The following is a 10,790-nucleotide window of genomic DNA, read 5'->3' on the forward strand; positions in this document are numbered from 1 at the left end:
GAATTTTCATAAATATTTTTTTGCCCAAGTTGAAAAAAGAAATTCTCATATGCTTATCCTTTTATTAGTCATTCATCTTTCAACCCGTCGGCCCACCTAAGGCGGCGTGAATTCAATCAACAAAACTAGGCAGTTTGATCCTTTTTGGCATCCCGGGGGCATCTTGATTTGTTCCACCAAGTTTTATGTTCATCCAAAATACGCTCTGTTGCATCAACTCCATGCTTAAAATATTTCGCCCAAATGTTGTGGTAGAATGGTGGTTTAAATCCTACGTATCAGTCAACCACATCACACATTGCCTTAAAACTCTTCACTAGTTAAGACTTGAGAGATTACCAATCTGCAGAGATATACAACTTACAAGACATGGAGTATTTTTAATTATGTTGCATAAATGTTCGGTCAATGTTGTGAAACAATATGCAGAAAGGCTTGTCACATTCTCACAAATAGGGGGAGCTCATAAACAGCTTTGTACATAAAAGATGAGGTCAGAGAGAAAGGTACAAAAGCGACATGCTTTGCACAACAAAGAGTGGGTCGTCGCTGCGTCTCACACAAGCCTTACACAGCATTGAGCAGAAATCTGCATGACAAAGAGGGGGATTGTTCTGTTGAGTATACACTTGATTTTGACAACATTAATCTTGAGTCTTGACTAAAAAGCAATAGGGCATAAGTGGTCGATCTCAGATGAATTTTTCTCCCATTTTCAAAAAACAAAAGATCAAATGCAACACTTACCTAACTATCAACCATTAATCATGACAATCTATCGGCTGTTAAAAAGAGTATAAAATCAGCCACCAAGATAATTTTTTCAACAGCATATCAACAAAATTTAGAACATAAAATTAGGGGAAATGATATACAATGCGGAGAATAAAAGCTAATCTTAACCACTTCCATAGTTTATATCAGGTGTTGCAGCAACAGATGAAAATGGAATTTCAACTCTCTCTTTCACAAGACATCGGGCCTCCCCATTTTCCATCACCAAAACTCTCCCAGGTGGACACGGTCTCTCAGCCTTATTTTCAGCAGTAGATCTCTTGTTCTCATCATCTAGTCTGTGATGCCTGCCTTGTACATTGAAACGAGTCTTCCGCAAATTAGGACCAAATCCAGACAAACTCAATATTGATACCACACCAACAACTGTGAGCATTGTTTTTGCTGCAGAAGTTATAAGACACCATAACCCTTTTCTTGAACTTTTACCTCCATCCTCAACATGATTTTCCTCTTTTTCATTTGAATTCTTTTTAGCCTCGATCACTTTATCAAGTGTGATTAATCCATTGCGACCAGACTTATTGACAGAAGGGTTCTGTGACAGATATTCCTTGTCAAGAGACATGGAATAAGGAGGACGGGTCGGATATGGAGGAAGTAGCAGATCATTGTTTGACTCCACGGTTTCACTAGCAAAAGTGGAAGCTTCATGTATCACTTCCAAATCTTTACCTTTATACTCCTTGAGTTTATTAATTAACATTTTGCGACTGTTTTCAATCTCGGCTAAGGCAATTTCTCTTTCGTACCGTTGTTGTTGTTGCAGAACCTGTAAATTAAACACACCAATTTGGAATTTCCAAAATGTTATCTCAATCATATTTGGAATATTTTACCAAAACAACAACCTATGAAGTACGGACGCCTCTAGGAGTAAACGTGTCGCGTTGTCCGACACTTACATGACACCCGTACAACACGTGTCAGAAAAGTCAAACAAGTGTTGGAAAAATCAGACAAGTATCTCCTAAAAAATGTATTTTTTTCTTTGCTATGACATTCTTTGAATCATTGTCTGACCATATCCACACTCATGCCACATATGTTAGACAATTGAGACAAATGTTTCAAACTAAATTTTTTTTTTCTTTGCTTCAACACATCTTTATACATTTTTTTTGGACAAATTTCACGCATCTAAAAGGGTTAAACATGTATTGGGGCAATGTTATCAATAAAGAATTAAAGAAATTAATTTTGATTAGAATATTTTCAACTCTTTTAATTATACATGGATAAATGAATCTGAAATGTAGTGGCGTCGGTGTCCTAAATTTTTAACATTATCGGTGCCAGAGTGTCCTTGTCGAAGTTTGTGCTTCATAGACAACAACCCTAAAATCTTTTTACCAAACAACAACAGTAGGATCTTTTTGCCATTAAGTGAAGCAGAAAACATAAACCAAACAACATAATGTCTTGTTCTTATAGAAATATTCTTAAAAGAAATTAAAAAAAATACAAAGCATCTTACAACAAGATCAATGATAATAAGTTCATTGCAGATATACAACAACTGAGCCTTAACCCACTAAGTGGAGTTGGCTACATAGATCAACTTTCACCATAATATTTTATCCAAAACCATGTTTTTAACCAAATCATTAATTTAAAGATTTTTCTTAATAACATCTTCTATAATTTTTCTAGTTATTCTTGTACCTATAGTTGTTTGACTCATCTCCATCCGATCTACTCTCCTTACCACACAATCTGCAAATCTACCGAAGTCTATTTCCCACCATCTTTTCAACTACGTTTCATTTCACATTGTGGAATTGACAGGGTAATAATATTTGTTGTTCCCATATAATAGTGTGGTGACAGTTATTTAGTTAGTTAGTTACAGCATTATTCAACCTGGACATGTGTAAGTTTTATTTTTTTCATTTACAATTGCAACAACTAGGTATACCAGCAACAACATATACAACTAAGTAGCCAAATCTCAAACATACATATACTGAAGTAACATAACAAAACCAAAAGATTAAGAAACAAATATAAAAATGACCTATATTCCCATTCAATGAACAGTAAAAAAATATTTTGGGAGGCTAATACCTGCAAGGAAGAAAGCTGAGTCTCCAAAGCTTCCAGTGCGTCGCAAATGTTGAGAAGTCTATCGGTAGCAACATCGTCGGCGTCTTCGTCGTCGTCGGCGTCGAGGGGATTGGGAGAAGATTTGGAATTGTGGTGAATGCAGTTGGTGATCTTGAATCTGAGTTCTGTGGCTCTGGCTAACACTAACCCTATTCCTTCCTCTTCCATTTATTTTTCTATCTCTCTCTTTGTTTTTTCTACTAACTTTCTCAGTTCTGACTCTTGTGTGGGTGAGTGACTCTTTTTTTTGCTGTTTTGTTTCGCCAATAATATCTCTAATTTTCTTCGGCGCTTTCCGAGTAGAAGACAATGTTAATAACATGGAATGTAGCACAAATATCATTTACAATTTCGCCCTCCACTCATTTCTCCTGCCCTGCTGCCCTAGGTCCCAATTTGAAATAACACAACAATAATAAGAACAATTAATTACACATGAAAACCAAAACAAAAGAAAGGATAGTCATAATAAAGGAAAGTCCACTAAGCACACATTATGGTGTACTATATTTCACTTCACTTGAGTCCTTCATATTTTATAGTATTATGTATTTTACTTGAGTATAATGTATCTTACAATGTTCCTTATTTTACTAAAGTACATCGAACCTTCCCGTGTTTCATATTGCACTTAAGTATATCATATCATACGGTGTATCTCATTTCTTTAATTAATACTAGTACATTATAAGACCGCACAATCGAGTAAGTTTTACTTATTTATTTTCTCCCATTAGTTTGGTCGCATGTGTGTGTGTGATCGTATAGATTCTTGTAACATTGACAATAATATATATATACCTCCGTAAACACAAGGGCGGTCATGTACGGCCGAAATCCTCAAGAAGACTTCACTTAAGCGCTTCGTCCCACCACGTCTCGCGGTTGGGGGGGCTATGTACAATCAGGAAAAATAGCCTACGTCGGGACGAGGTGAATAGCTCGTGTCAAGGTAAAACCGCCAAGTCCCACTTACATCAAGGATCTCAACGTGGTCGTCTAACCAAGCCACCAGCACTAAGGCCGCATGCCAACCCGCCAGGACTTAGGTAAACCAGACAACGCCCTTAAAAGGTCATTACAAACATATTTAATAATATTTAATGTCTGCACGAGCATTATGGAACATGAGAATAAACAGTAGTCATGGACCTGAGTGGGCATATAATTCCCTGATTAATGAGTATTATAAATAGAATCATCATCTCCCAGAGAGAGGTAAGCAATCCCAAAACAAGAAATACATAAACTTTTCTGCAACTTCTTCCGACCGGCCTCGTGGAGGTTATCGTTATTATTCCTCAAGAACAGTTGGCACCGTCTGTGAGAAAAAGTAAAACTTTTCTACTTCCACATCAAAATTATGAATAGATGTAGCTCACGCCGCCAAAATGAGTATCATAAATAGAACCATCCTTTCGTTTTTCAGTATTGAAGAAGGAAGAGATATAACTCTCTCTCTCTTTCATCATGTGCAATTACTTCCTCTTTTCATTTTTGGCTAATGATTGGGTAAGGGTGAATGGGCGCCGTTTGCCATTGGTTTTCTGCTTCTCAATTTTACACATTCCTTTTATATCACAACACTGGGGTTTTACATGATGAAAAAAAAAGTCTATTGTACCCTTGAATTTGATTTATTATTATCTGAAAATTAAAGTTAAAATTAACTGAAAAGTGTTTGTTTGTTTTAATTTTTTTAAATAAAAAAGGATCTGAAATGGAGCGAAACAGATAAAAGTCGAACGCATAAAAAGAAGAAAAATATAAAAGAACATATGTGACCTACACGTAACATAGTTCAGTAAAATTGTCCGGTAATAATCAAAATTGCAAGTAAAAATATTCGGAAGTAAAAATACCCGGATAAAAAGGGTATGACTGTGCAAAAAGCAACCGTGTGCAACTCGAAAAAATAAAATGAGCACACCGACATGACTTACGTGCAACGTAGTTCCGTAAAATTGTCTGGTAAAGATTAAAACTCAAAACATTCTACTTGCTAATTTTACGCATGGTGGCAAATCACTTTTACCAGTTAACATGTAGAATCGAAATTTTATTTTGGTCGATCTTTGGTCGAATTCACACCACACATAAGGCAATAGCAATGAATAAAAATGAATGGAATTCAATCAGATTATTTTCTTTTGTATTTAAAATGAAGCGAAAGTTGACCTAGTGTTGACTTTTGACCGACCTAATGCATGAATGACTGACCAATGATGCAAATGTGATGAATGAATGACCTTGGGGAAATTTTGGAATATGACACCCGGAAACAACATAGCTGCTTTCTTAGTTTGAGTTTGGTGGATCTAAACGACGTTAATCTGATATTTCGGCTTCACGTGACCTCGATTTCTTCGTCGGAGATCTCTTCGGAGCTCAGATTTGAGGATCAAACTTGATATTGAAGAAATCATAGGAATTAAAATTCGATCCTCATATATGGTATCATTGTTTTGTTGGGGAATCAGAATTGGGGATGATTGCAGAAACTACGACAGAACGAAACTTACAATGCAATTTGTGGATGCGACACCGTGGATCAAAGGTTGCGATCACTGTTCTACTTGAACCACGGGTATCGGTGTTGATGTAGTGTAATAAGTGGCGTTGTTCTTTGATTTGGTGGACCTAAGATGAGGTACATGTATGGTTAGCACTCCAATGCCCAAGTCAGTTTAAAGTTTAAGATAGTTCGTAGTGAAAGTGAAGATTAAAGACTGTGTACCTTAGAACCCTTTACGAATGTGTTTATACTTTGGGCCTGAGAAGTAGATTAGGTAATGGGTCTCGAGCTATTGAGCCTTTGATAGATGTCAAGCAATGAGTACCAGGTCTTTGGCCGGCACAAAACACTTATTCTCTTTACTTTCTGCTACCACACTCTTTGTTATAGAGAATATAAAAAAAAAACATAACACAATAAAAAAAATCATTTTCTTGTGTTTTTTTCATCTTCACTGTTAAATTCCATCTTTTCTTCGTACCGTATGTACTTCTCCACCCATTCCAGTAACTAATTGGATGTTTTATATGCTATAATTCTAATACTCTCTGCAAAATTAGAATTGTCCTAAAGCCCCATGCCTAATAAGTATTTCTTCATTTCACAATTAGCGCCTTTCACTAAGATAGTTTCTGTATAAAACCATTTTATGTATGATCATATGTTTCTTGCTTTTCCTGCCTTATCGATCCTAAGCTTTCCACCTAATTCGGTTGTTTCCTTGATGCGGTAAAATGGATAGGAAAATCACTTGCGTACTTTTTCCCAAGAATCAATTAATTATGTCCTAAAGCCTTCAAACCATGTCAGATCTCCCATCTTCAAGACAATGACAAATAACTTGCATTTTCTCATTGTTGGCTCCCTGGAAGTTCATGAGGATTTACAGGAGCTTCACATATTCGGATGGGTATGTTGTCCCTTCGTGTGTACACATCCCTAGGGGTTTTGGAATTCCCTATAGATGATGTATTTATTTATCTTTCAAGCAAACATGTTCCTGTTTCGAGTGTCTTCATCTTCCCTGGTTCTGTTAAAAAGGGAGGAAGGTTATAAATTTGTATGGTGTCAGTTATGACGATGAAGATGGAAGGAATCAAGTTAGAAAGATAAGTGTTTACATTGATAGATTTAAACGAATCGATAGATACAAATTATAGCATATTATTATATCATAGATTAAACAAGAATAATAAGAACGGTGTACCTTGTTAGGATTGAAGAAACTACCGATACCTTCTAGGATTATAGAAATTGCTGTCAGAGAGTATGAGAGGATGACTACCCTCATTACCGTTTAGGGTTTTCAAAATATGTTAATCGTTTAATGGGGCAACGCTTAAATAACTAAACGGCTGAGGGCAGGGACCTCTCATTGGGCTTAACTGAATGGTCCAACCCATCACGGTCCAATCAGAGACAATAGCCCAATTAGATTATTCATCTATAAATACTTAATAACAATAGACCATAATTTATATTAATAATAATTTCTAATAATTGATTATTGTTAATCCATAATTGATTAATTAAATAATTAATCCAACATTCTCCCACTTGGATGACAATAATCAACTATTAAAATTATATAAATTTTAATACTAGAATTTTAATTACGATCAAAGTACTTGTTCACATAACAAAAGTAAACTTCAACATTGCAGAAATGAATCCGATAGGGAAAACATATCATACAAGCCAAAGAAATGTTACATTTTATAATAAAATGATGAATTTAGAGAAACATAATTCATATAAGAAAAATATGTTATTAAACAATGGCCCAAGCATATGAAAATGCTATTAATAAACTCCCACTAACCCAAAATATCATAAGATTTACTCATGTGTATAAGTCTGTGATCAATGATTTACTAATGAGTTTTTACATTAAAGGTCATAGCATATCCACGTAGGTCTAAGAATAGTAATTACATATAGGAGTTACCCTATTACAAGAATAATTACATTTAATCATAAGTACCTTCATAACACAATATCATACTCGATAGGAGTATTGATATTTACTTGTACTTTCATATTATGACCTGACAAAAGTGGACTATTGAAGATAGAATAACACAATATTATCGCATGCCAAAGAATTATTGTGTCTTTTCAATATTGACCAAACATCAAACATGATGCTTCCTGAGATTAAAAAGAATAACATATATCTCAGTATAATATAATAAGACTTCTTAGAATATTATATATTTTGAAGTCTTCTTAGAATATGTCATATTTTATAGTGCACACAAGAATATATGACAATATGAGAATAATAATCTAAATTAGATTATATAATTTTGTACACATATACTCCCACTGATCCACATGTATAAAGATTTTTGGAGCCCACAAGTATTGTATAATATATCATCAACAGAGTTTTACAAACTCAACCACCTATTTTGCACATAAATAGAATATATCATTATTGATATAATTTCACATGAATATAGCAGATCTATTAACAAAAGTGGTTACAAAATAACAATATGAAACTCAATATTTACCGAAGAAATTTTTTATAATCTAAATTTGAGTTTCATAGTTAACCACATATTCTGCATTTAGAATTAAGGAGATTGTTACAATTTATAATACAAAATCTCCTTATAACAATTGTGATTCTTATAATCATTTTCATAAACTAAATAATTTTCACGTAAGAGAGTATGATGATTATATAAAACACAATTATCATCATATGAGTGAGATTAAATCATAGTATAATTATGACATAGAATTATATACTATTTTAATAGCTCATCCAAATCTCAAATGCTACAATTATAATCACACTCACACACATTTGAGAAAACATATTATGTTATACGCAGCGGAAAAAATATGAGACTTAATTTTAACTATTATTAAGGATACAACACAAATAGTTATAAACTTTTATTAATAACATAAGACTATAATATCCTCAATACAAGTCTCCAAAATGTTTATTACTATTAAATAAATAATATTAGTTTCTAATATAATTGACATGTTAAATTCTCCCACTTGATAGATAATAATAGTTGAATTATTAACTCAAAAGTTTAAAATATATTTTAAACTTATATTAAATTATTTTATCTATCACACAATTATCATGTCATGTAACGTCATACCAATGGGATATGTCCATCACTTACATAATACAAAGAGAATTAAAATCTTTTTTTTTTTTTTAAATAGTGAAAATAATTTTTTTTTTGAATTTTATAAAGTATTACATATCCTTTTAAAATAATAGTATCAACAATACTAAACAAGAAATATAACAATGTACAAATATTACGTCACAAAAAAAATCCAAATACCGATAGGATACTCGAATCATAATTTATGTAATTATAAATCGCAAGTACATTGAACCAAAACAAATTATATTAATAATAAGATACCGATAGGGTATAACTATTATCAATATAATATTATATATAATTAAAAATAAATTTAATTACTTTATTAACAAAATTTATACAATTATACATGTATTAGATAGTATTACAATCTTACAAATTATAATTGAATAAATAATTATATATAATAGAACTCTCAAATAATTTTATTTGAAATACTCCAAAAAAAGTATAATTTTAGTTTAAAATGGAGTTTATTAACCAGAAATCTATACAAGATTAAAGAGTTTTAAATTTCAAAAACTATTCTAATTAATAGTATATAAATGCACATTTTATATTTTCGTAAAAGAAGTATATAATATTTAAACAAATACCTCCTTAGATGCAATTATATAATATAACTCACGAGATTTTAAAATAATTAAATCATACTAACCTTGTAATATGTGACATGCATCCTTGCTCTTGAGTCACTAAACTTTGATGACTTTAGGATATTACAATATCATCTCAAAAGTTCATAAATCAAGTAAATCATTCATAAATCAACAACAAATCATCATAACAAATAAAATATTCTAATATGACAAATTGCAAGGATGATATATTCTTAGCGGTTTATAAATCAAGAATAAATCCTTATACCAAAATAAATCAATATGATTTACATAACCAATAAATTAAATGACTAATAATTTTAATTGTCTCAAATATTTCTAATAAAATGGAATTAATACCAACAATAAATTTCCAATTTCAATATTCAAGAATTAAAATAAAATTTCAATTAAATATTCTTGTAATGATTATAGAAAAAATATTCTAATCATAACTAAAAACATGATAACTAAAATCATGATTTTATTCCATAAATAAAATAAGATATCAAATCAATTTACTATAGAATCAAAATAAATTGATATAATATGTTTCCAAGTGTCAAAAAATATTCAGAATAAATCATAATTATTATTCGACACACCAAAAAATTATTTACGAAAAATTAATGATTTTCAATTGAATTATATACACAACCAAATATAATTTTATTTTAATGCCAAATAATGTCATGGACTGTTTAAAATAATAATTAGATTATAACTAATTTCAAAAGAATGACATACATCATTGTCTAAAAAAATCATTAAACTTTAATGACACATAGATATCACTATTTCATCTTAAAAATTAATAAATTATCAATAAATCATGTTCTTCATAAATAAAATTCAATGAAATCAATTTTATTGACAAATAAATGGGAGAAACAAATTAATTATGTGTCCCATAAGGTTGTATATTGTGATATTAAATTATTAATGTTGGTAATTATTGCTATAAACCAATTCATTATTGATCCAAAATAATAAAAATAGAATACTTGAATAACCATTAAAATCCGAACATATGGATTGAAGTGAATGGGTTTGAAGCTTAAAATGAAAAAAAAAATCACACACTACTTTATGGAACCGATAATGATAATACTTCTCACAAAATTCTATAATTATTATTTTTTCCTTATTATTAATTTAGGAGGATTAATGAATTAAGGTGTGTGACTAAGAAAGAGAAAATAAGTCACGCTCAAATACCGCACTTGACCAGTTTTCACACTAAACCAGTTTTCAGAATATGAAAACGACATTCTTTGTATCCAATGCAAAATAAATCATACACGTTCATCACAACAATTGAATTTGAATATTATATATTCTACTATATAAATACTATCAGGAAGAATATTTTCATATATATTTTACAATCTTCATCCAAAATTGCGTAACGCCATAAAAGAAAACCATAACTATACGCTATAAATAAATTAGTCATATTTCCAATCGATTTTCGATTCAAAATTATTATTTTGTTTTAATCCCAACAACATTCATGTTTCTAAGTTAACAATAGCTATAAATCGTATCTAACCATGCTCTGATACCAATTGATAGATTTAAACGAATCGATAGATACAAATTATAGCATATTATTATATCATAGATTAA

General features: G+C 31.2%; 1 protein-coding gene across 1 annotated transcript; it reads right to left on the minus strand.

The window, feature by feature from the left end:
* Positions 1–893: 893 nt before the first annotated feature.
* On the minus strand, positions 894–3,256 carry LOC131631291 (plastid division protein PDV2-like). The gene is made up of 2 exons (XM_058902091.1): positions 2,863–3,256; positions 894–1,567 (listed from the first exon to the last, which is right to left on the minus strand). Exons 1-2 carry the CDS (start codon positions 3,067–3,069, stop codon positions 899–901), a joined length of 876 nt encoding a protein of 291 aa, XP_058758074.1. The 5' UTR covers positions 3,070–3,256; the 3' UTR covers positions 894–898.
* Between the last annotated feature and the right edge of the window lie 7,534 nt (positions 3,257–10,790).

Source organism: Vicia villosa, unplaced genomic scaffold (genome assembly GCF_029867415.1).
Source record: "Vicia villosa cultivar HV-30 ecotype Madison, WI unplaced genomic scaffold, Vvil1.0 ctg.000799F_1_1, whole genome shotgun sequence".
Lineage (NCBI taxonomy): Eukaryota > Viridiplantae > Streptophyta > Magnoliopsida > Fabales > Fabaceae > Vicia > Vicia villosa.

What these genes read in the sequence shown, in the direction of transcription:
- LOC131631291 (XM_058902091.1), bottom strand. Translation starts at nt 3,069, where the DNA reads ATGGAAGAGGAAGGAATAGGGTTAGTGTTAGCCAGAGCCACAGAACTC. An exon ending in CTCAGCTTTCTTCCTTGCAG is followed by an intron (nt 1,568 to 2,862) that starts GTATTAGCCTCC and finishes TTTAATTTACAG; the next exon opens with GTTCTGCAACAACAACAACG.